Source organism: Rhipicephalus sanguineus, chromosome 5 (genome assembly GCF_013339695.2).
Source record: "Rhipicephalus sanguineus isolate Rsan-2018 chromosome 5, BIME_Rsan_1.4, whole genome shotgun sequence".
Classification (NCBI taxonomy): domain Eukaryota; kingdom Metazoa; phylum Arthropoda; class Arachnida; order Ixodida; family Ixodidae; genus Rhipicephalus; species Rhipicephalus sanguineus.
Genome location: NC_051180.1, coordinates 82,558,524 through 82,585,292, shown reverse-complemented (window position 1 = coordinate 82,585,292; position 26,769 = coordinate 82,558,524). Strand labels below are relative to the sequence as shown.

Genomic DNA, 26,769 nt, shown 5'->3' with positions numbered 1-26,769 from the left:
CACGAACATACAAAAAGAATGGTTGCACCCCCCCCCCACGAAAAAACTTCTGGCTACGCTTCGGAAGGCAATTACGAAGCACTGATATAGACATCTCTGTCTGCAAGGCCATATACAATAAAACACGCATATATTGAACCCACATATGATGAATTACTGTGTATATCGAACTGTGGCAAAATCCCTTTGAACATATTTTCAATATATTTTATATATTGAATTACCTTTATCGAACTTCTTTGTGATCCCCTTCAGATTCAATATATCCAGCTTCGACTGTAATCATCAGCAGATTTACAATACTTTCTATGCATCTGTCACACACAACTACAGACATCACACTGAATGCTCGGCTACTATTAACTGAAACAAACTTACTCTACGTATTTACATGATTGTAGGCTGACCCATTTTATCTAAATTTGAAATCCAAAGTTGGAGGGTAGACTTACAATCGAAACCGAAACTGGTACCACCAGCTACGGCGCGACAAGCAAGAAATGTGGGACGCTGTGGCATCGTTATGACATTATGTTCGCGTTCCGACTCTGCTTGCAACATATACCGTATTTTCTCACGTATAAGTAACGATTTGCGGAAACTTTTCTAAAAATGATCCTCGCAGATTGCCGCAAAGCTAGTTTCCTTGCATAGCTGTGAAGTACGGCCGTGAAGCCACCTTTGCACACTGGAATTCGCGTTCTTTGTCACGACTTTAGAAAACATGTTGCAGGAATAGTTGGTGATGCTTTCTGACTTCAAATTATTCAGCGCTACTTTTTACGAGGACATGAGGGAGAAGTGCATGCAGGACGGGCGCTGACTCCGAATATGGATTCGGCACCCGTCCTCTCCTGTTCTGTCCTGGTGGTACGCGAAATTGCCACGCAAGAAACCCGCATCTTCACATCGGAAACAAGTATGCCGAGGATGCACTTCGAGACCAGCAGGGCATGGACATCAAAGTTCATAAAGAGGGATGACGAGTGAGTATATGTAGGCAGTCTAGCGACTACGTAAATGAAGGTCTTTTACGAAATTCACTCGCAGCCGTGCGATATAAGGGGGTTGGACCTACACACGAGTCGACTTCCAATCGTGTAAATACGGTACTACTACTGAACTTTACCAGATAGTCAATAAAAAGAAAGAACCTTGGGCACATCAGACAATTTAATACTGTACTTTTTCATGAAAAATGACACCTTTATCATTCAAGGCACACAGAAGCAAAGCTATAGCCATTTCCGTTCTTTTTTGTTTTTGCAAGGCTTATGAGAGGAGTCCTTAGCTTTAATGCAACCCAGAGCAATGCTACATGTCATTTTTCAAACATTCTCAACTTAGATTAGACTGCCTCTGCATCCACTAAGTGTTTCAAGTCTGGAAAGCTAGGTGCAAACTGATTTCAAAGTAGAATTAAGCTACTATCGTGGCAACAAAACTCATATGGTTGCTCGCAAAATCCTGAACTTGCATGGCAAACCAATATACATTTGCCAACCTGCTTCAGGAAATCGACGGCACTAGGCAGATGCGAACAAAGAGCACATAATACAAGGCTGAGTTGGAATTGGCATCCGTCTTGTGTGATGTGTTCTTTGTACAGAATAAAACTCCTGATGTATGAGTCACAATCCCCTAGCTCAAAGAGAGATTATGCCTGCCTACCGGTTGTGGCTGTTGCTTGGGTGCAGCGGTGAAGAGCTCGCTGATCCTCTTCTGCTTGAGCACATCATTCTTTTCGAGAAGCCGCTTGTGCAGCCAGGGTGGGTGAGCAACACGGGGCACAGGATTTGGTACCTGAACATTGCGCAACATAACACGACCATCGAGTATGGGTGCAAGCCGTAACAAACAGGAACAATAAGTGTCAGAGAACCCTAGAACAATCTCGACGTCAAGTTCAAAAAGATTTGTTTTGCGCATATTTTTACCTTACATATATGCAGAGTCAGATGTCGTGCTTTAACTTCTGCACCTGAAATGCGTGTACCAACTTTCCTTTTAAGAAAGCCATGGCATATAGAAAGCTTATTACACAAAGAGTAGCTTACCACAGGTCACAAGGTCATCATAGATTTAATAATGAAAAGGCAGAATTTCTAGGCAGAGCAAACTCAATTTAAGTTAGAAATGTCACTAATCAAAGGGAATGTTCTTGATAGTAGCTTTGTAAAGCCCGGCACGGACATCAAAGTTTTTCATTTATTTACACTTTTAAAGGGATGACTTAAATTCAATTTATATGTTACACTATATAGCATGGCTGCAATTTGCCATAAGGACCAACAACATCCATGAAATCATTAATATTTTAACGTATGTAATCCTGAGACCAGCTCGTTTACAAATTAAATGCAATTTTTTAATGTCTATGCATCACACAACGCAGTCAAGCGAGTTGAGATAACCTCACCTGTTGGAGAGCTGCGGGAATGGTGATGATCTTCTGGATGGCACTGCCCAATCTCTCGATATAGTATTCCCAGTCAAGAATCTGCCAGGTTTTGAAAAAGACGCCGGTAAAATACAGTCACAAACTGATACTGATAAAACTACGCTGAAACCATTTTATCTACAGTGTCCCTCTAAGTTGGTTCGTACATCTCGCACAATGTTTACATTTTGTACGTTGATGAAGTAGATGACTTAACTACTTTCTGAAGACAATCAAAGTCAGCTATGTGGAGAGAAATAATATGGGAAGAATCAAGGAGAAAAACGATCAACCTTTTTTTCGTGCACTAGATGTACTTATGTTGTCTTTAATGTTATATATGTGCATAAATTATGAAAATAAAATCTAGTGCTTCCTGCTTACACTTTGCCAGAGACGAGAACAAGCAATGTAATAAAAATCATACGCACGGATCGAATGTCAAAATCATCAACAGACGCAGTCTTTAGCCATCGCCTCAGGTAGTGCCTCTTGACACTTTGCTCGGCTTGAAAAATGGCCAGTGGAACAGCCCTGAAAAATTAAGTGGCGCATTCATTCGAGAGTAAAGCAACACATCGTATTTGCAATTGAGAAGTTCAAGACTGGCAGTGAACACAAGGAATATCCTTGAATATGTAAAGAGATAAGTATGCTCCTGTTTCACTTATCAGAGCCAATCAGATTGCCAGTGATTATCATCAATAAGTGGAAGTGGTTCAGTTAAACAAAATTTCCTCATCCTATTTGAACTGACAACAAAGAATTAACATAATTTAAAACATATCGGTTAATATAGGTGTGGCTATGATATGCATGCTTCTAAAGGAAGAGTTAGTCCTAAAATATGCCACGCTGACTGTTCCAATGAAAACAGACCAGCCATTCTCATACAGAATAAATTTAATGTACACATCACCCGTGGAAATGCTGGAACTACCAAAATTTTCTTAGAGTGGTAGCACCGTTTGTCTTCAATGTCTAAACTCCCAATGCAGAGAAAGTTTCATTGTCTGGTAGGCAGCAATAAGTTTATTTCTCTTTATTATGCATAAAACACAGATGCGGAACCTAAGTATAACACTAAGCAAAACCAACTAAGAAATTCAACTTCACTTAAGAAAACGGTGTGCAGATGAGTAGTTGATTGAGTCAGAGGACCATGTCATACCAAAGCAGCATTTCATAGCCTTGGTTTGTTTTCTTAGGGGTGTGCAAATATATTAACTTTCGAATATTTTTCTAATAGTGTTTGCTATTCAATTCGATTCGGACCAGCATTTTACTATTCGAAGTATTCGAACTTCCGGAAAGTAAATATAATGGTTTCATTCGCTTAAAATCAAATGACAGCACTTCTAAATGATGTGCTAAACCTAAATCTCCTCTCAAACTTCGACCTATCGAAAGGTTACCTGCCATCATCACACCCCGACACTATTTTAGACAAGGTATGCCTCGATCACTGCGCACAGACTAGAAAGAGCGCAGCGTAAAAGTGCAAAGCGTAGTGTCAGCTTACACTGCATCAGATCTAATGTAATGTGCACCCAAATCGAGAGTACTGAATAAAAATACATCAGCGCATGATGCTACAAGATCTTCTCAAACTATTTCATGGCACTATGTTGACAATCAGAAGAAAAAGAAAATCAAGAACAACGCACCCTCATGGAAAGTGAAATTTATTCTGCTGCAGTTCTTTTCCTTCAGTAATCCAGTTTTGCTGGCTTTAAGGTCCCTTCTGGATACGCCTCGATCACGTGTCACTTCAAGGGCCATTACTTTGTAAGCTCTGTATACATGGAGCTGCTTCAGAACGCCTGCAAGCTTGTCATCAAGGTCCGGATGTTTTCTCATTTTCGGCCCACAGAAATTTTCCTGATCAACACGCAGCTGAACATTTCCTTCATTTGTTGGCACCACTCACGGACATGGGTTTCGGGCACACAGAGTAGACGTGACACAGTTGTCCTAAGCATGCAAAATAACTTCTCTTTTATATGAGCTTTCACAATGAAAGGGGCGTGTCACCATTTCCACTTCGGTGGGAACAAATTTGACGCAGACAGACCATAGTCGAGGACGAAATTAGCCAGTGCGCACTGTAGAGACTAGCTTTAAAATGCATTCTGTCGCCATTTTATGATGGCGACGTCACTACATCTGCCACTGACGGCCGGCTGTTGCTTGCCACGAACGTGGTTTCAGTTTCGTACTCGACTGACTCGTTTTGCTCAATGTGTTTTCCGAATTACGTTTTGGCGCCGCGAAATCAGCCTGCGACATAAATTTCATTAGTAGCACCTGAAAAACAGAGCCAAGTTATCCACGCTCGTGGCAGTATTGCATGCTAAGTCACCCCCCTCACTATGCGACAGCTAGCAACACGGTTTCGTTTTTTAAAAGCGAGTGAATGCGAGCCAGTTGGTAAGAATCCATGGTTAAAAAACAGCGCAAGAAGACGCGGACAAGAAAGAACACAGGACTAGCGCTGACTGCCAACTGATGGTTTATTGTTAAAACGCGCAACATATACACAGATACAGAAAAAACGGGGAAGGGAAACATAAGAGAGCTTCTAGCAGTGCATGCGTCTAGTGGCACATTGTCGTTTAGTCATAGGTGATTAGTTACGGAGATAGCAACACTCCTTGTCTGTTAGATTAATAGACGGCTCGCTTACACATGCTTCATCTTTACATTTCATTGCGAAAGCCTCGTAGACTTCACGTGCTGTCTGGTCCTTGTATGTGCGCAGCACACGGGTCTCCTTAAAACGAGGTTGGCAGCCACACTTAGCACAGTGAATGGCCAAATTGCTGCCGCTTCTTGCCTTGAGGTTGTTGGCGTGTTCGCGCAGACGGTCGTTCAGGCAACGGCCCGTCTGCCTCGTGGAGGGGTGCCTATATTGGGCAGACGGGCCGTTGCCTGAACGACCGTCTGCGCGAACACACCAACAACCTCAAGGCAAGAAGCGGCAGCAATTTGGCCATTCACTGTGCTAAGTGTGGCTGCCAACCTCGTTTTAAGGAGACCCGTTTGCTGCGCACATACAAGGACCAGACAGCACGTGAAGTCTACGAGGCTTTCGCAATGAAATGTAAAGATGAAGCATGTGTAAGCGAGCCGTCTATTAATCTAACAGACAAGGAGTGTTGCTATCTCCGTAACTAATCACCTATGACTAAACGACAATGTGCCGCTGGACGCATGCGCCGCTAGAAGCTCTCTTATGTTTCCATTCCCCGTTTTTTCTGTTTCTGTGTATATGTTGTGCGTTTTAACAATAAACCATCAGTTGGCAGTCAGCGCTAGTACTGTGTTCTTTCTTGTCCGCGTCTTCTTGCGCTGTTTTTTAACCACGGTTTCATTAACACGCAGCAAACAGCGCACTTTTGCCAGGTCTACGAGTTACCGTGCCACATGAATTGTTTTCTTTTTGGCCATGTTTCGCACTACGTTCTAACGCTAAATCAGCGACTCCTTTAAAGAAATTTTCGTTGCGCGAAGTAATTGGTGTGCTCATTTTTCTATTTTCACAACAATGAAATTCTCACGAGAACGAACAAAAACCACTTTCCCAGTGAGTTTTTTCCTGAGGAGTTTGACTGTATTCGATTCACACTTAAACTTTAATATTCGAATTCACTTCGCACCCAAACTTTTCCTATTCGCACAGCTCTACTTTTTTTTTCTTTATATGTTCTTTTCAACATCTCAGGCAATGTGTATGTATGTGACTTACTACTGTTGCTGGAAGCGAGGGTGAAACCCACGTTTCCAGCAAGAAGAATGGCGCGAACTTTTCTATTTAAACTCTCGACAATTTCCATGCCACAGAACAGTTTCACACGTTGTAAATGCAATCACCACTGCCTGATCCACCGAGCTGCGCTTGTTTGTTTGCAGCACTCAAACCTAATGGGGGGCCCTTTTGAGCAGCTATTGCCTCAGCAAAGACAAACTCCTACATCGAAACTTTGGCTCCAAAGACAACCAGTTTGACCAGCGTTAATCATTTTTCGATTAAGGTGTCACTGCCGCAACATTCGATTGATGTAGAGTCTTGGAAATGTGGTCTTCCTGCCAAAGACGCACGATTGCACAACAGAGCTGTACATCGGATTCCATTGTCACCTTTCTGTTACAGGAGCTCCTTCAGGTTTCTTGGAGATGACATATCTACAGCTGAGTCCGGCATCTTTGACCATCTGGTCGCCAAGAAACTGTGACATAGAAGAAAGAAACAGCGAAGCAATTAGTTGGGACAAGTGCACAGAAGGTGTACTTGATATACTTAAAGGGTCCCTCTCTAGGGCCTATTGAAAACTTTTCTGACACACAGGAAGTTGTAAGGCTCTGTCTGGGAAGGCTTAACTGAAATAATTCTTCAAATCAGTTCATTATAGGACAACTTAGAAGAAATGGAACTGTCCTGTTAACATGCTTGCAGGAGGCGAGCTTCACTGCCAAACTCTCTCTTTACCTCAGCTAAGGTCCGCATGCAGCATAGTTTCGCCAGCTTCCTCCCAAGTGCCAGGCCACAAAGCATGACACATTCATGTGATGAGCCCCGCCTCCTTTTAATCCGTCTCATTCTATACTGCTTTGAGGCACATTTCGAGAGAGCGGCATTGTGCACTCCGCATTTAATGGAGATGAAAGTTACACGCCACGGTCAGTAACATTTCACAGAGTACAGTCAAACCTCGTCAATACGTACCCGCTTTAAGCGTACTAACGGTTAAAACGTAGTTGCGACGAATCCCCGGCCGAGTCTCATAGAGCCCAATGCATTCGCTGACCACTTAAGCCGTAGTACTTCGCCCTACGCCTACCGGTTAGTGCGTACCCTGCGTACCGCGATAACGTTTTGTGCCATAAATTTTACTGCGCCGCTGAACTTCCCGACGCCACAATGTGCCGCCAAAGGTATTCCGTCTTTTCGAGAAGTGCATAGATCGGTCGATCACTGATTCCGACTTCCGCGCGACTGCGGCGATGCCTTTGCGGGTAAGCGGGAAAGAACGAAGGTGAGGCGGCGGCCACCGACGAACGCGCCAGCATGACTTATCGCCGACAACCTTATCACAATAAGTATCTTCAGATATCTGCTCGGGCACGCGTGCGGCGCAGCACCACTTTAAGCTTACTGCACGCTTTTAATAGGCGACAACCTGAACACGCTGGGCCGCCGATCGCAGCCGCCTCGTTGCACGGGGCCGTGTTCAAGCGCGCGCCGCTTTGTAGAAAAGAAAGCAGCTCGCTGTAGCGGAGTTGAGCGTTGCTGGTCGCGGGCGACGAGAAATCACGTTAAACGCACGCGTACGGTACAGCAAGCGTAGCGCTGTTGTAACCATACTGCACGCTTTTATTGGGCGACCACCCAAACGCGCTGCCGTTCGCTGCCAGGACCGCTACAGCGTCGCGGAGTGCGCATCGCTTGCAGGAAGTTCGTCATCGCCGCGTTAACCGAACAAGCTACTCGCCGCATCTGTGCACGGTCTGGAGCGAAGTGGGTACGAAGAACACTCCCACGACAAATGCGCGCGTGCGGTACAGCAAGCGGCCCGGCAGTGACGGCGTGAGCCGAGGCGATGCGCTGCACGCAACTAGCCAGGAGACGATCGGCTCCACGCAGCCGTACCGCGTTTCACTGGAACTGCGTCAGTTTTCGTTTATGAGCAGATCGCGGTACAGACGCATGCACATATATCGCGGAAAGCCGACACTGTCCGTTCTGTCACTATGTTGGTCACTGCGTATACCGGACCCTGTAATAAATGCTGCTTGGCGTCGCCACCGCGCGCTATCGGCACTATCGGACGGTCGTGCGAGAGTACCAGAATCTTTTCTCCACTTGGCAAAAAGATAGAAAAGGCTTTGCAATGGGTACTTTAGCCAATATTTGCTGTGGCACTGTATTTATTTCTTTGCTGGCGGCGATGGCGTACGCGAGGAGATGCAAATCCTTACTTGGTGGTTAATGCGTACTACCGTTTAGTGCGTAGTTACGCGGCGTTCCCGGCAGGTACGCATTAACGAGGTTCCACTGTACAAAGGGTACCTGTATCGAGTGCACGTGGCTCTTACATACTTTCGAAGCACACCTCCCTCAAAAGAAAGAGCATGTGACCTTTTCATTTAACTTTTGACTGTGATTGTGCCATACACACTTTGCTGGTGCAATCACCACTGAGTGATTTATGCACAGTGTTTGTTCGTTTGTTTGCAATGCCCAAACCTGCTGAGAAACCCTTTAGCAATGTGCATACTTGATAAAAGCATGCACCATACTGTTCTCCAAGCAAGTGTTGCTTATGAAGGTGTATCGCCAGAGGCACTGTTACCTCTTGTCACCCTTACCTCGGCAAGCCTTTTGGCCGTGGAAATGGAGGTGGACTTCTGGACTCCGTAGTCCTCCAGCTTTCGAGACATGCTACGGTTCTCGGAGATAAGTTCAAATAGCTCTTCATCTGGCATGTTCCCTGCCTGGAGAGCGACAGACATCAAAAAGAGCAAAAAAAAGGTATGAATAAATACCGATTTGTCTAGCCTTTCCAATGACACATCAATAGGGTGATTCCACGAGAGATCGAACATGCCTGTCCGGTCGCATTTTTTGTTTTGCCTGGGTTTTTTATATGTTGTGTGGGCACATTCAAAGTGCACGGAACTGAAAATTTTATTTCCAAGAAACGCTCCCAGCGCGACAAAAAAATATTTGAAGGTGGCGGCGCGTGCCTCCTGTTTTTGCTCACTGCAGTGTTTTCGGATTTCACGGCCGAATTTAGCGCGAACTATAAATGATGTGTCGAAAATTTCTTTTGCTGGTTTTAATACGCATTACTGTGAATTACATCCATGCTTTTTTTATGCCGTCCTCAAAAAGAAGAAAATGTGAAAAAATGGCAAACACGGCCGAAATCAAGAAAAGGTCCTAAGTTTGAGGCGCCTTGGCGCCTTTAATATTTCAAACAGAAACTTGAAAACAGTGTCAACTAAAGAAAAGAGCCTTTGCAACATTTGTGCAGAAGATCATTTTCCTAGGCGCAGCGCAAAAAAAGAAAAAAATAGTTAAAGAAGCGAGTTTTTTCAAAAAAGTACATTTTCAAAAAATAAAATAAAAAAAACTCCGGTCTCAATTTTGACGGCAATTTTTTATCGAAGAGCGCTTACGTCAATGAACACACGGTTTTAATATCATATGTCCTCATTTGCTTTGTTTACGATATATAACTGGCCAAAGTGACCCTTCCTGTGAGTGCTCACTTAAGTGCGACTGATGGTTGTTAATAGCTTGCATTGTGCGTAAATCACAGTTTTAATTATTCTGCTGCAGCGAAACCTTGCTCTGGTGGCTTATCGTCCCGAAAAATGTGTTCTCAGATTTTATTTGGTTCTACCGTGTGCGAAAGTGGGCTGCTGCCGCCCTCTAAAGGGTGATTCCACGAGAGATCGAACATGCCTGTCCGGTCGATATTTTTGTTTTGCCTGGGTTTTTTATATGTTATGTGGGCACATTCAAAGTGCACGGAACCCAAAATTTTATTTCCAAGAAATGCTCCCAGCGTGCCAAAAAAGTATTTGAAGGTGGCGGCGCAGACATCCTGTTTTTGTTCACTGCAATGTTTTGGGATTTCACGGCCGAATTTAACGCGAACTATAAACAATGTGTCGAAAATTTTCTTGTTGGTTTTAATACGCATTACAGTGAATTACATCCATGATTTTTTCCAAGTATTTCAAGGAGCCTTTGCAACATTTATACGGAAGATCGTTTTCCTACAGGCAGCGCGATATAAGAAGAAAATAGTTAAAGAAGCGAGTTTTTTTCAAAAAAGTACATTTTCAAAAAATAAAACTCAGGCCTCAATTTTGACATTTTTTTGTCGAAGAGCGCTTACGTCAGTGAAAACACCGTGTTAATATGTATGTCCTCATTTGCTTTGTTCACGAGAATTAACGGGCCAAAATTACCCTTGCTGTGTGTGCTCACTTCAGTGCGATCGATAGTTGTCATCAGCTTGCATTGCACTTAAATCTAGTTTTAATTATTTTCCTGCAGTAAAACCTTGCTCTGGTGTCTTGTCGTCAAGAAAAATGCATTCTCAAACTTTAATTGTGTCTAGCGGATGTGGGGGTGGGCTGCTGCCGCTCTCTAAAGGCCGAACGCGTACGCAGTTTGCAGCTTACAACCTCAACTTACCCGCCAGTATTCGTTAATCAGAAGCACACGAGACACCACGAACACATGGTTTAGGTCACTTTGTCAAAACTCTCCTTGCACACAGAATAAAGCCTTTGTATATGCAGCGAAGGCCAGCTTAATCTGTAACTAAATGCCACAATCAGCAGGCGCGCTGTTATGCAGTTGTTTTCTCACGGCCTGCTTGCTTCCCTTCCATTACATGCATTGTACGCTCTAACCATCTTCCCCATTCGACGCACACTGTGCCTAAAATCATTTGTAAAAAAGTTAGCTCAATGATTTCCGAGCCGTTTATTTCACTTCCCGCTATCACATGCTTTCGGCGTCGCAGATAACGTCTTCCTGTATCATCTCGACCTTTACCTCAGCGTTTCAGCAGCCAGAAAACGTGCGGTGCGGCATGATTAAGCCGTGAGCGGCCGAAGCTGCCCAATTTATTATGTTTTGTTGCCACTTTACTAAAGTGCTTTCCCACGTCGAGGACACCAAAGGTCATTGGTGGCACCAGACGGACATTACCCTTAGTTTTGACAATGAGTTCGGCCTACAAATTAAATATTACAGCCCAAAGCCCTTAGACACCCTTAGTCATAAAATGTTAAACCGTAAGCAGCTCTGGAAAGGCATTCATGACAGCTGCGCAGATGTGAGATAATTTGTGCGGCGCCGTTCAGTATAAACGTTTCAGCTTGCTCTAGGTCTAGCTGTTCACTACACGCGATGCGCGCGGCCCATGGCTAGGTCCGATTGTTCTGTGCCGGTTATTTACGCGTTCACAAAAAGAAGATTGCTGAGGAAAACGTTTTCGTTGCACAAATTTTTTTCTTTGCTCTTTTTGTTGTTGCCTACCTCCAGAAGCTACTGTCATAGGCTGAGGATCTTCGCGACACCTGCGAGGTCTGCTTGCATTGCTTTAGGCTACTCAAGGAAAACCTGTCTACATCTAACCGCGATGAGGTAGACCAGGCATTCCTTCAGGAAGGAGAAGCGATTGATATCTTGAACAGGCGCGCCCATCTTTCCTCTGATGATTGTAGGCGAGGTTGTAGGTTGCAAACTGTTTACACGTGAGCCATTTAGAGGGCGGCAGCAGCCCACTTTTGCACACGCTAGACACAAATAAAATCTGAGAACACATTTTTCTTGACGAAAAGCCACCAGAGCAAGGTTTTTCTGCAGCACAACAAATAAAACTGCGATTTACGCACAATGCAAGCTATTAACAACCACCAGTCACACTGAAGTGAGCACTCACAGCAAGGGTCACTTTGGCCAGTTATATCTCGTAAACAAAGCAAATGAGGACATATGATATTAAAACCGTGTGTTCATTGACATAAGCGCTCTTAGATAAAAAATTGCCGTCAAAATTGAGACCGGAGTTTTTTTTATTTTATTTTTTGAAAATGTACTTTTTTGAAAAAACTCGCTTATTTAACTATTTTTTTATTTTTTTGCGCGGCCCGTAGGAAAATGATCTTCCGTATAAACGTTGCAAAGGCTCGTTTCTATAGTTGACACTGTTTTCAAGTTTCTGTTTGAAATAGCAAAGGCGCCAAGGCGCCTCAAACTTAGGACCCTTTTTTGATTTCGGCCGTGTTTGCCATTTTTTTCACATTTTCTTCTTTTTGAGGACGGCATAAAAAAAGCATGGATGTAATTCACAGTAATGCGTATTAAAACCAGCAAAAGAAATTTTCGACACATCATTTATAGTTCGCGCTAAATTCGGCCGCGAAATGCGAAAACACTGCAGTGAGCAAAAACAGGAGGCACGCGCCGCCACCTTCAAATATTTTTTTGTCGCGCTGGGAGCATTTCTTGGAAATAAAATTTTCAGTTCCGTGCACTTTGAATGTGCCCACACAACATATAAAAAACCCAGGCAAAACAAAAAATGCGACCGGACAGGCATGTTCGATCTCTCGTGGAATCACCCAATAACGTCTTCGAATATGAAGAAAGTGCAAAATAACGCTAAACAAAAAAGAATATTGTGGCCAACTAAATCATGCGAATGAAATTCACTGAATACAGTGTTGCATTTATGTTGCACCTTCCTCTCCATGACATCACTTCCCACTTCTGTCACATGACTTCCAGGTCATACCTAACTTTTGTTATGCCATTTCCTGTCTGTCACATGACTTCCAGGTACGCATTCGAGGACTTCAATTCACTTTCTGTTTCCACTTCCAATCATCAGTTTTCAATTTCAGTGTCTAGCATCCCTCACTGACAACTTCTGGTTATAGTTTACTCAATTCTCGTCTGTACTCAACGTACTGCTGGTCTACACTTCACTTTCAGTTAGTGCCTAGGTAAAAGACAACAAACGGGTGTTAAGGACATCTTAGCCGAAATCAAGAATAAATGGGCATGGGCAGGGCATGTAGCGCGCAGGCAAGATAACGACTGGTCATTAAGAGTAACAGACTGGATTCCAAGAGAAGGCAAACGCGCAAGGGGGAGACAGGAAGTTAGGTGGGCAGATGAGACTAAGAAGTTTGCAGGTATAACGCGGCCACAGCAAGCACAAAACCGAGTTGATTGGCGGAACATGGGAGACTCCTTCGCCCTGCAGTGGGCGTGGTCAGGCTGATAATGATGATGATGACAGGAGGCCTCTACTCAAGATGATTAGGTTGAATTCGGTCGGGAAGTATTGTTGTTACCGTGAACACCCTAACCCATTAGAGAAAGTGGGTGAAATAGGCCAAGGAACACAGAGCCTTCAGATGCATTCTGTTACCTTGCTGTATAGCACATCAAGCCAGTAGTCGGCCACCTTGGCGACTGCCGCATAGCATTCCTCCAGAGTCTTGCCTTTGAGGAAAGCCTCAAATACCGAAGACTGGAAGATCTTGATCAATTGCAGCTCACCACGTCTCTTCACCTCGAAGCCTTTTAATTCGGCCAGGGAACCATCAAAGTTGAATACTGCGTACCTAAAACATGACCAAGCATGTGTAACACTTCAGGAGAACTATGCGCTCCTTCAGTTACACATAAGAAAGCACACACAGTCTGCATAAATATAGTTAAACCCCTTTATAAGGGACACGCACCGGGGTGCAGTTCTAGTCCCTTGTATGAGGCGTCTCTTATAAGTAGGATACCAGGTTCTCATTTTCTGATTAACCCCGATTTCAATGTAGGCACACCAGCACCTCTTATACCCAATAGTCTGTTACATCAGTACCTCATATAAAGGGGTTCAATTGCATTTATATTGCATAACACATAACACAGAATGCTATTTTCTCAATATTTACAACTTTTTGACAAATGACTCTATTACAAATTTAGAAAAAATGAGAAAGAAAGAGGACATCTTGAATGCAAAGAGTAAGTAAAACATAGGGTTACAAAAGAATGCCTCACCTCTTTTTCAGTTTTTTGCCCTCTTCCTTTGAAGCCGGAAGGATCATGGCCAGGTAGGGGCCGTCCACTTCAAAAAAGATAGAGTTCTCTGACCGTTGGACGTACTCCAGCGTCTCAGGATTGACAAGCTCGTGGTACTGGTCATTCGTGTTGTGCTCCTAAAAGGGCACAGTGCGGCAATGAGACAATGCAACCAAAGGCCCATTAGTAAAAAAATTATATACTAATACCATTAAAGGTGTCCTTTGTGAAATCTTGAAGCTAAATCTATTTATGGTTAAAGGTAGTGACGCCATTTCATATACATCGAAATTGCCTCTTGCCTCCCAGGTATTAATTTTCAAAATTGCACAGCCACATATAAAAGCCCCGATCACAAGTCTTTGAAACTTGTAGAATAAAGAAAGTGGGTATGTATGTTTCAGTGACATCTTTCATATGCGCAGAAGGGCCATGAAAACTGATGCTTTCCACAGCCTCGGAGCTGAACTGCCAAGGGTTTGAAAATGCCTCAAAGCTAACTGCCAAGGGTTTGACATGGTTTTTGAATAACCTTTATTCTCCAAGCAACAAGAAGAGATTAATAATGGCAAGTAACACTACTATGAGCCATCTGCTACATTCATGCCTCGTGTATATATTACAGGTTAAAATGACACACATGGAAAAAAGAAAAGATACCACAGATGAGTTGATATCAGGTCTCCTTTAGAAGCATACTAAAAAGAAACAATTAACTAAACAATGTTTCAAACTTTTATGTTATTAAACAGAAAATATTATACCACATATACATCGATCAGAGGCTGAGCAAACAAAAATTCAGTAAAACAGTCAAAACTGAAGGACCAATACCCGATGCCTCTTCATCTGCAAACGAATTTTGTATATAGCGAAAGGTGAACATTTGACAGATATCTGGCTGGTTGCAGAATGACTTCAAGATAAATGGCTCATTATGAATTTCTTTTTGTTTCAAGTTTCAATTCTCTGCTCTTTTTCACAACGCCACTGCCTACTGGCACACTGAGAGCTACACTAAGTGGAACATTTCTTCGATAAGTTCAATGCTGCTGCACACGAAGAAAATTTATTAAAGAAAAGTTTGCGATTGAACTGTGAGTGCAAGTTCAATTCATTTTTACCAAAATCGATGCTGACAGGGCTTCAAACGTCCTGCTATAATAAGCCACTGCTTGCCTCTGAAACCCATTTAATTATCACTCTTCACTATTTATATAACTATTTATATAACTATTTACATAATAACCAGGCATAAAAGAACAAGCTCACAAGCATATCACCAGTGACCAACTGAGGATGAGAGCAGGAATGGCATACCTGCACCATGATGTTTAGCATAGCACCGGGGTAGGAGATGGTGAGTTTTGGTTTCTTCGCATTGCTGGTCCGAATGACAAAGTTCTCGGGGAAAGACGCAGGCAGCACACACCAGATACCATCAGTATCGAGCTCGAGGGGACGCCTGCATGTGAAGTGAGCAAATGCCGCAAGGTGAAAAAATTGGGAACGCTTAAGCTTCGCCTTTAAGAGTTGAACGCGATAGCGATATCCTGCCCCTAGTACGTACTACGAACACTACGAGTGTTCAACAGAATGCGCGCAATAAGGTGTGTGCCTTATATAATGGGTAGCATGCTTTAAACCAGGAGCAATTATGCGCGAGAAACTTTTTCAAAGTTGCGATGCACCCTCTACGTGGTCTTAAGGGAATACGCGCAGTAATGTGTGTGCCTTTTGTAATGGGTGGCTGTCTTTAAACCACCAAGTCGTTATGATATTGACATGGTGTGACGTCCGATGGCAATGTACGCTTGTACCACGCAATATTACTGCGATGTTACATCTCGCACTGTGACACCTGTATAGAGGACGCGGATTTTTGGGAAGCACGAAAGTTACTTTCAGTGCAGCTCCAAGCAGAGGCGTGGCTGTGTGGTAGAACGCCTGCTTGCCACGCAGACGGCCTGGGTTCGATTCTCACTCGGACACAACATTTTTATTATTTATTTTATTTGCAGCTTTTTCGTATTTTTCGGTCACAGACAAGATGATGATTTTTCGCTCACAGCCAACGATGCCGACACCGACGGCGGAATTTCTGCGATACGAGCTCTTTAACGCTATCGCGTTAATAAGGACTGCGGCTATCACTGAATCATGGTGTCTCAGTTTCCATGACAATCCAATTATGATAAAGAAAAAAACTGACCATCATTCCATGAAGTGAAGCGATACTACGCATGAGCGTACTGCCTCGCATTTCTGCCATCACTGTTTATACAGTTATTCCTGCTCATCACTTCACAGTGATGAAGCACCAACTGTTCTTTTCATGCGTCAACGTAGAACTGATTATGTGCCTCTCCAAGCACCGAGTTACGTCAGGCACGGAAGCAATCCACTTTGGAGCACACTACGTGTGCAAGTTGGCACTGAACCAGCTGTGCTGGTGTCATCCGCAGTACCACTCACCTATTCTTATCTAGGTTATCCATCATCCACCAGCTGCATTGCTGACCTAAATTTTGGCGTTGTGCCAACTTTTGTCACCAAGCTTCATACACCCACATTGCAAATATTCGAAGTGGGGTGTGTACGTTCACGCGTAGAAAATGTCAGCAGAGAGGCTGGGTAGTTTTTCACACTGCCAAAACCTGAGCTGCAATGCTTGCCTTGAAGACATAAGACGAGACGCAAAGAACGTCACTGAACACACAACAAATGCACGAACTGTCAGTTTGCAAATTTGTTGTAGAATTCAGGAAGAGACATACAGAAGACATACAGAAGACAGAAGGATGTGCAAGAAGTGCAGAAGCCGCAAATTAGTCATTTATTGCGTAACTTCAGACAGAATACAAGGGAAACATTGGACAAGCAACAAAAGTGACAATTTCTTTGTGATTTCAACATTTGCAGCATGTGGCTTCCTTTTTTCAAGTCCCACTCAATGTCGTTAATGAGCATGGCTCAGTAGCAACGTGAGATACCAGAAAATAAAACAGTGCTTGAATCACTGCTAACGTTAACTTTTGCAACAAGCTTTTTTCATGAGAATTGATACTTACACTGTTCCTGTTTTAAACTTTACTAGTACTTGCATTCATCACTACACTGCAGTAAAGAGAACTGTTACGCTTTCACACTCATGGAGCCTGAGGAGATGCAATTACATTTGACTAGGCTTCTGCGAATAGTAAATTTTAGGTCCGAAGCGAATTCGAAGCGAATAGTGATTTGGTCGAAGCGAATTCGAATAGTTCATATCACATATTATAAAGAAAAATGAGCATATCTGTCATGACCCAATAACCAGCGCAATATTTTTAAAGTTGAAACAAGACATATGCATATGTCATTCTTTTTGGTTCAAAGGGAAGTGGAAGCAACTTTGAGTAGTAGCAAGATTTGACTTTTGGTAGAGTGCAAGTGATAACCTGTAAAATATGTTACGTTGTCAAGTTTACTATACTTAAAGCATATAAGCTGGTATAACAAGCTTTTAAACTTAAAAAATGATGAATCGATGTGAGGGCAATTTCGAAATCACGCATAATTAGAAGGATTTCTGCAGCCCCGTATTTTGCAATGTAAATCTGAGTGGATAATTTGAAGCGGCGGTCAGTACCAGCCCGGTTAATTCGAAAACTTTGGGTGCCATGTGCCAATTCCCAATCCCGATTTAGCTTTAAATCCGCAGAAATGATGGCCCTTAGGAGCCACAAGGCAATGCAGTGTAGCAATACTAATGAGTGACAAGTGAAGCATCCCAGCCTCGCTGCTGCCAGCGCAAGAAAAAAACAAAACAAAAGGTGGTCTCGTGGTCAGCTGAAATGTGCGCCTGCGGAAAAGAAGACGTGCTTCACTAAAGCACAGCGGTGACACGCAGGCAGCATGACGCATGCTTCTCTCAACGTCAGCGCGTCATGATTTACCCATTCTTTCTGGGAAAATAGAGAAATTAACAAAGGGCGGTCTGATGGAATTCACAATGTATGCGAACCCCCATTGGCGGTTGTTCTGGCAATTTGCGCACTTGCACTGCTGACGGAGTACTTGCTTGTAACGCCTACTTCGAAAACTCAGTTCGAAAGCTTCAATGATCATCTTTTCCACCCAGAACACATTGCGAATTCCGTCACACTGGTCATTATTAAATTCTTTATTTTACTAGAAGGAATGGGCGAATGGTCACATCATGACGCGCTGACGCTGCGAGGAGCATGTGACATGCTGCCTGCGTGTCACCACTGTGTTGCAGCAAAGCACGTGTTTTTTTCTGCAGGCGCGCATTTCAGTTGACCACGAAACCATTTTTTTTCCTTTCTTTTTCTTGCGCTGGAAGCAGCGAGGCCCACCGTTTCCCCGGTATGGCGGCAAAATTGGGGCCAGGTATTGATGGAAAACATAACCCATGTAGCCGCAAACTAGCAGGCACAGCAAACGACCACCTCTGATTACTTCCAGTAATTCAAAGTTCCTTGAATCCCGCTTTTTGTATGTTTGGTTAATTCGAAAACCCACTTAATTAGATCTGTCACAGTCCCAGTGACTTTTAATTAACGAGGTTTCACTGTATGTTCATTTAACCTTGAAGTGGGGCTTCGCGGCAGTGCGGATTTCTCCTGGAAAGGTGTATTCGCGGTATAGCACACCTCCACTGCAGTGAAACCACCTTTACAGGGGGTTACATGCGGTTTATATTGTCTATTCGTTCATTTCGAATACTTCGAAAATTCCTAGAATTTAAATTCGTTTCGAAGCGAATTCGAATACTGTAATATTCGTTTGAATATTCGAAGTGCTCGAATATTCGCACAAGCCTACATTTGACACATAACGCAGTAAGTTAGGTACAGGTTAACAGCAGTCAAACATTTGTATAATGAACATGGATTTAAGTGGCAGTGACAATAAATGAAATGTAAACAGTTTAAGTAAGTATCAGAGTGTAAGAGACATTCGCTTATGATGATTGTGAGATAGTACTATAATGAAAATATTTGTTGTGCCAGATGCGACTACATTATTAAAGGGACAGACAACCGCTCAGAACACAAATTGAGATAACCCCTAATGGAAAGATTGTCTATTGTACAGGTTAAAACGAAACCTGCTTTTCTTGTTAAACATGGATTTATAGTTTTATCTCTTCACTCAAAATTACTTTCGGTGACTCACGTGGCAAAAAAATGAAGAATCACATGATGGTGATCACGTGACCTTTTACTGGTGTACGCTGTTAATTGTCTCTATATAAGCGTTGAAATGCAGTACATTTTTTTTCATAATCTTTTCTAACTTAAAACATGCAGATATGTCTTCATTTGTACTGAGCAGAACAGTGGCACCGCCTTCACTTGACGTATGATCCGATGCTCATGAGTGGCAGCATGAACGTAGCTGAGGGCGTAGCGGCACCTGCCGACAAGTTGGGGGAATACGCAGAGCGCCTCATGAGGCAGTAAAAGGGCTTCATATGACGACGAGCGTTCAGAAAACTTGTTCTACCTGCTTTTATTGCGATAGCAATTATATGGACAGTCTCGGCTGGAAAATGTCCGTCCCCGTCGCCGTCATGCACCGTATATGTATAAGTATGTATATATATATAAAAGCCCCAAAGAAAAATAATTCAGAAAAATGCTTCCGAAGCGCGGAATCGAACCAGGGATCTCTTGCTCCGCAGCAAGTGGCGCTATCCACTACGCCACGAAACGCAGATCCTCCACGTAGCTAACGACGAGCGTTATACATACCCTTTCCGCTGGACGGACTCAGAGACGGCAGGCGATAATAAGCGTTTCTTCATTACCAGCGAGATGGCGCTAGCAGCATGACGGGCGCATTTAAAAGTCGTCGTCGAGCTCGCTCGCTTCTTATATTTGCGCAGCGAGAACATTGCCCTTCCGTTGTCTGCTCGCACGGTTTTCTCGCGGTGAGGGGAAGAGGAATGTTTCACGCTTTCACCGTGATGTCCGCGCTCATGTTACCGAGCATACGAAAGTCACTAGAGCTGAAGGGACGCCGCTAAACGAACAAACAGAAGATGAGCGCAAACTATCAAGTGTCACAGCTCGACAGTTGAAGCACACTAGTTTCCTTCGCTGCTTCGGCTGCCTTTGCAACAGGAACGCTGTTCAAACTGAGAGTATCCATTGGCGAGCCTCACTTCGTATAGCATTAATTTCTTGCTATCGCATTCATTGCTTCGCCCTTGCGGCGAAACTGTGACTTTTTATATTCAAAAACAGTTGAAAATGTCAACATGAAGGTGGTTAGCCACAATTTTCCTCACTCCTGTGAAAGCAGAACCTTGAGCATAATGAACAGTTTGCGAAGAGGGCTATCAGCATCACTATTGCTTCACAGTGTCGCTGGAGATGGAACTCGAACTTTTTTAGTAGCTTCTCAGAATGAAAAATTCTGCTTACAAAATATCCACGCGCTTTCAGAATCAACCACTGGAGGTTTAACCACTAACGAGGGGGGTTCTTTCCATTGCGCCATAAAAAACTGGGTCAAGAAAATTCGGTTGTCAGTCACTTTAAGACGTTCAGCTGTAGCAGAAATTGAAATACAGTAAGTCAGTACCACAACATAAGCATTACACTGCCTTTCAATATTTTTGTTTTTCACGGGAGGACAGGAAGCACCCCATCCAACAAAATCACCGTAAATGCCCTTTTCATCTATGTGAAAGGCTGCTTGTACTGCAAGTTACACCCATTATAGCTTACAGCGCACTCTGACATACGGACGAAGAAGAGACACGTGAAGACAAGCACTGACTTACAACTGTCTTCGTGCGTCTCTTCTTCGTCCGTGAGTCAGAGTGCGCTGTAAGCTATAATGGATCTTCACCAACTAGCCCGATCAAACCTTGCTACAAGTTAGAGGCCTGTTAACCAGTATGACAATGAAACGTAGCACTCACCCAATCTGCTCCACGAGCTCCCTGGCATGGGTGATAATTCCGGCACCTGTGTGACACACAATACCAGCCATTTCCATGCTGTACCATCTCGCCCTAAAAGCAAAACAGAGTATTAAAGTTCATAGTGCCTGCAAAACATGGCACTGAGGTAAAAAAAGAAAAGCTGTGTCACTAACATGCAGTACACCAAGCTAACAAACACAGACTGGGTTATTGGTCAACTCTTTTTCAGTGACAGCACAAATATAGGTGTTTTATCTTAATTAAGTGTGCACAGAAAGGACCGATCAATCCTATACTTATCACAGTGTCCTTCCTTCTGTTCTATAATTAACTTTTAATCATCTATTTTACAAAGCACTTGCATCTTGTAGTTATTCCAAAGTTCTATTCATTGATTCAATGAGATGTTATGTCCATTCTCACACATATCTCAGTAATACTTAACATGCAGCCACGACAATTAGGTCGGCTAACTCACTCATGAGTCGACTCACTCAGACTCCCATTGAGTCGCGAGTCTGAGTGAGTAATATTTTGGTGAGTTTGAGTCCAAGTGAGTCCAGATGAACAAAAATTTTCGTGAGCCTGAGTCTGAGTGAGCCCTAAGTGCAAAATACATTTTCTGAGCGAGTCTGAGTGAGCTCCAGTTTTTTGCCGACCTATGGCCATGACACAAATGGGTAAAGGAGTAAAATGAACAAGATAACACTTTTAGTCAAACCAATAATTATGCATGATTGACAATCATCAAACAGAAATTCAGACAGTCCCCCATCATTTCATTCCGTTCACCCTTACGATGAAACAGGAACCAAGAGAGAAACATAGACAGTGCCATTTCTGCACTAATACAGTGGAACTTTGTTGATATGTTCCCGTTTTGTGCGATTTCGTGGTGACAACGCTCACGATATTGTCATCAAGCGAAATTGCACAATGTTTTAGTGAATTCGAATTGTAAGTTTTCCCGTTTCTTTTTTTTTTTAACATACAAATGAGATTCTATTGCACTATGCACTACAAGATCAGCACAGCACAGCACATCACAGTTGAACTAAACGTGCGCATTAGTAAAGTACAGAACACGTCTACGTTATGTGAATGTATATTATATGTAGCTTATGTGTATATGTATTGCACCAAGAATAAAATCCAAATAGCAGCATGCTTCTCACCCTTTTCTCATAACGTATCCATAGAAGGAATTGAGAATGCACTTGTGAGCCAGTTGCAGTGAATCGTACAACACTTCTAGGTTTTTGGCTGACTTGATTTCAGCTGCATCTCCTTTGGAAACAGCCTCGGACACTTTCTTCTTGGCAACCTACGAGGGAAATAACATACATGTACGGATTTTAATCTGCGATTCTGAATGCATGGTTGCCTTCTCCAAGTGGCTATCTGACCGCCAGAAATATAAACACTAGCAACAAAACAGAGTTTAATGACGTCTTAAAACCAGAAGCAATGCAGTACCTAAATTACTTTGTCGATTTCAACAAATTTTACAAAAATTTCCCATGACAGCAGTGTTAATTTTAGGAAGAGGCAGAAACAACTTTTTTGAGAAATCATACTGTCCAGGAGAACATATTTACAAAAGTTCACTTACTAATAACTTCATTCCAAAAGTGCTGCTAGTCTTAGGATCTCCGTTAATCTGGCATGTTTAGTATAACTGCTGCTTAGTTTAAATTTCTCAACTGCCACATGTGCTCTGCAAATAATGATTAATAAGTTAATTAAGTATACCTGGACATTATGATTTTTCATGCAAGTAATGTCTGCTGCTTCAAGCAAATCTCTTGAGCACACGAAATTGTGCTACACAATTCTTGCGATTTAAAGAGTTTGCTCAAACGAGAGAAAATAATATACAGTACAAGAAACAATATGTACACAAAAATAACTTAGTCAGCTTCAACAGATGAACTTAGGGCGTCAGGGTGCTACACAAAGAGGAATGTTTCGAGGTATTTTGACACATACCAGAGCTTGCACAATCCTGCCGTAAGCGTGCATGAAAAAGGAAGTCCTTGGGTAAAGACGGCGTAAGTAAAAAGTTGAGCAATGAAAGTACAGATAACAACTAAGACAAGAAAATGCAAAAACAAACCTTGAGAAGCGCCTTGAACTCATAGCGGCGGTCACGGAAGTTTCGCACAGTGTCGACGTAGAAAGAATTTTCTTTCTGGCATATGGTCGTCTCTCGAACTTCCGTGCGAGTGATGTGCACTTTCTTGTAGGCCTTTCTGCAGTAGTCTGACATGAACAAGAAAAAAAGCGAGCCACATCAGAGTAAGTACCACAACGTGAACACTACAGAACACAATGATTAAGTACAGCGTACATGATTACATGCATTATTGCATCAGAGCAGTGGCATTGGCGATGATGTCTATGAAAGACAAACTCCAACTTTTCACTAGCTATAAAGCTACTGAGGACTACCTAGCTGGTACTCAGTGGATCAGCTTGTTTCAGTTGATTGCATATTCTGGCAACCTAAAGGAGTGACATGTGCACAGCCACAAACAGCAGCAGTAGAGGTACGTTCCGGAAAATCGGCAACAGTTATTAAAAGGAAGCATTTTGTGAGAGGCCTAGTATGCTGATATATGTTTCCTTGCTTCTTTCCATTTTATTCATTAGTCCTACATGAGAAGGATAACAGAAATTTTGGGATAGCCAACTCTACTGAAGTCTATCCATCCCAGGTTTCTACACTTCAGAAAAAGCTGCTGTTGCTTTTGCATTAGCAGAAGAGGCAAGAGATCTTTAGTAATAAGTAAAGAACTCACTGGCACGGTTGAAAAATGAAAATGTAGAAAACATGTCATCCAAGTGAAGTATCTGCAATGTCCCTGGCTGACATACAGGGTTATTAGTATGCACTAGGAGAGTATCAACAAGGTTAGCCTCTACATTAAACTATTAGTACAAAGCATGATTTCCACAAAAGCAGCAAACCATCTCGCATGTTCCATCGCAAAGGGATGAGGCAGAGCCACCTTACCAGCCAGCCGCTTTTTTTCAGCAGCGGCCCTTTCCTCACGAGACAGCTCGTGGAATGCTCGGAACGGCATGCCTGGCTGTGCTGGAGGGAAACGTTCAGTCTCCAGCTGCTGCTGAATCCTCTGGAACTCTGCTCTGCTTGCAGGCACTGCAAAGTAATTGCAAAACAGGGCAAAAGTAGGGCACAAGCGCAAAAAACAGAGGCGGTAATAAATGGAGGACGTACAATAAAACCTCGTTAATTCAAAGTCACTGGGACTGTGAAAAAATCTCCGAATTAAGCGGGTTTTCAAATTAACGAAACATACAAAAAGCGGGATGCAAGAAACTTTGAATTACTGAAAGTAATCAGAGGTGGTCGTTTGCAGTGCGTGCTACATTGCAGCTCGAAGAGTTATGTTTTCCAGCAATACCTGGTCCCAATTTTGCCGTAAACACAGGTAAACAGCGGGTCTCGCTGCTACCAGCAGAAAAAAAAAGACGGTCTTGTGGTAATTTGAAGTACGTGCCTGTGGAAAAGAAGACGTGCTCCACTGCAACACAGTGGTGATACGCAGGCAGCATGTCACCTGCTCCTCGCAGCGTCAGCGCGTCTGATGTGACCATTCACCCATTCTTTCTGGTAAAATAAAAAATTTAAAAATTGCCAGTGTGACGGCAGTCACGATGCGTTCTGGCTGGAAAACATGATCACTGAAGTTTCCGAACTGAGTTTTCGAAGTAGGCGCTGGAGGCAAGAACTCCTCCACCAGCAGTGCAAATGTGCAAATTGCTGAAGCAACTGCCAATCGCAGGTTCACATAAATCGCAAATTCCATCAGACCGTCCTTTATTATTTTTTCCTTTGCCAGAAAGGATGAGTAAATCATGACGTGCTGATGTTGCGAGAAGCATGCAACATGCTGCCCGCGTGTCACCGCTGTGTTGCAGTGAAGCACGTCTTTTTCCACAGATGCACATTTCAGCTGACCACAAGACCGCTTTTTCTCTCTTTTTTTTTTGCACTGGCAGCAGTGTGGCTGGGGTGCTTCATCAGTCACTCATTAGTATCACTATTGCCTTGTGGCTCCTAAGGGCTGTCGTTTCTGCGAGTTTGAGCTGAGATCAGGATCGGGAATTGGCACATGGCACCCTAAGTTTTCTAATTTAACCGGGCTGGTGATGACCGCCGTTTCAAATTATCTACTCAAATTTACATTGCAAAATACGGGATCACAGAAATCCTTCAAATTCCACTCTTTCATAAAAAGTAGCCGATTTTAACATAAAAATGTCGCCATTTCATCCCAAGTGTGAAGAGGCAACTGTAATAGCTAGTGTATTATGCGAAGTAGGAACATACAGGAGGCAAATCAGTTCTTCAGAACCACACAAAGCCAAACTGTCAATCACCTGTTTCGCAGCACGAAGCTATGAAGTACTTGTCAGAAAGAAATACCAGGTTCTTCAACTGCACAGCTTTCTTTTTAAAAGGGCCCTGCAACACTTTTTGAGTATGGTCAGAAAACGCTGCCGATCGGTAGTCGAGGCTCCCAAGAACATGTGTGTCAAATATTACAGCGCTGCACGCGGCCTGGAATTTACAATTAATTCTCAAAGTCAGCTAGAAATCGCTCCCTCTTCTCTCTACAAATGATGTCATATACCCAAAATTTCTGCGCCATATACCCAAATCCATGGCCACTGGCTGATTTGAGCATCATTTTTTGCATAGTTACCATGGCCGCCACAGGATGCTGCCACGTGCTCGCGCTCACACTGAAAGTTATCTGCACGTTCGAAGAAACAACAGAAAAGAAAGTGCTCAAGGTTGCGATGCACGCTAAAGAAGGGACGGATTTTCGTGCCCCCTTGTCATCCCCCACTCAGCGTAGCTTTCAGCATGCTCGCTAGTACAAAAGGAGAGAGAAAGCGCTTGGAGCACGAGACAAACCGCTGTAACTCCGTTCGTACTTGACGGATTCTAAAAACTTTTGTGGCATGTCATTCGTATAGCGTCATGCCACAATAGTGAAACAATTCCATTGTAACTCGAAAAGTGTTGCAGGGCCCCTTTAAGAAACCCCTATGGTTCCCCTTTTGTAGAACAAGGAGATGACAATTTTTCCCTTCCCTCATATCACACTATTCTGTGCAGTATGCACTGGAGAAAATATCTTGAACTGCACATGGACAATCTGTTCTAAAGAATCGTGTCTTTTTCTTCCTATTTTTCCAGCTTCAGTTGACTTTTTTCTAGTTCAAAGTCATTTTGTAACAGTACCATGCACCTTAGCAAACTTACCAACTGTGACGTCATAGCCATTGGTGCTTATAGCACTCGTATTTTACTGGTGCATTAAGAGTGCCTCGGAAGTCACTAAAATAATGGCCCTTACACTGCACACAACTGAAAAGCAACTCGTCTTTATTTTCACCAAGTCACGATCCCCTTAATTTCAATGACAACGAATTTCCTGCTGCGGTAACGCCACTAGAAATGTAATTGGTATAATGAATTGCACTTCCACTGCCCTGGCCAATATCCTCTGCACAGAGAACTTCGTAACTTTTGTAATGGCAAAACAAGGCACAGCACCGTTCTTGCTCAAGGCTGTTTTGCTCTGTTGTCTGATGATGTCTGATTTCATGTCTGTTGTCTGATGATGTCTGATGTCACATTTCCTGTGTTGGTTCATTCATTTCCTATCTACACTTTGTGGGTGACGTACAATACAGCAGCGTTAGCAACAGTGGCAAATTAAAAACTGA

At 43.1% G+C, this 26,769-nt stretch overlaps 1 protein-coding gene across 1 annotated transcript in view; it reads right to left on the bottom strand.

The window, feature by feature from the left end:
- Positions 1–26,769, bottom strand: part of LOC119393891 (DNA polymerase epsilon catalytic subunit A) — a 102,712-nt gene that overhangs the window by 52,752 nt on the left and 23,191 nt on the right. Inside the window, exons 16-27 of the mRNA XM_037661081.2 lie at positions 24,020–24,166; positions 23,120–23,265; positions 22,179–22,327; positions 21,001–21,093; positions 15,381–15,525; positions 14,040–14,197; positions 13,408–13,603; positions 8,810–8,935; positions 6,581–6,669; positions 2,872–2,974; positions 2,420–2,500; positions 1,672–1,803 (exon numbers count right to left, since the gene is read on the bottom strand). Coding sequence (XP_037517009.1) covers positions 1,672–1,803; positions 2,420–2,500; positions 2,872–2,974; positions 6,581–6,669; positions 8,810–8,935; positions 13,408–13,603; positions 14,040–14,197; positions 15,381–15,525; positions 21,001–21,093; positions 22,179–22,327; positions 23,120–23,265; positions 24,020–24,166 — 1,565 coding nt within the window. The remainder of the gene's footprint in view (positions 1–1,671; positions 1,804–2,419; positions 2,501–2,871; positions 2,975–6,580; positions 6,670–8,809; positions 8,936–13,407; positions 13,604–14,039; positions 14,198–15,380; positions 15,526–21,000; positions 21,094–22,178; positions 22,328–23,119; positions 23,266–24,019; positions 24,167–26,769) is intronic.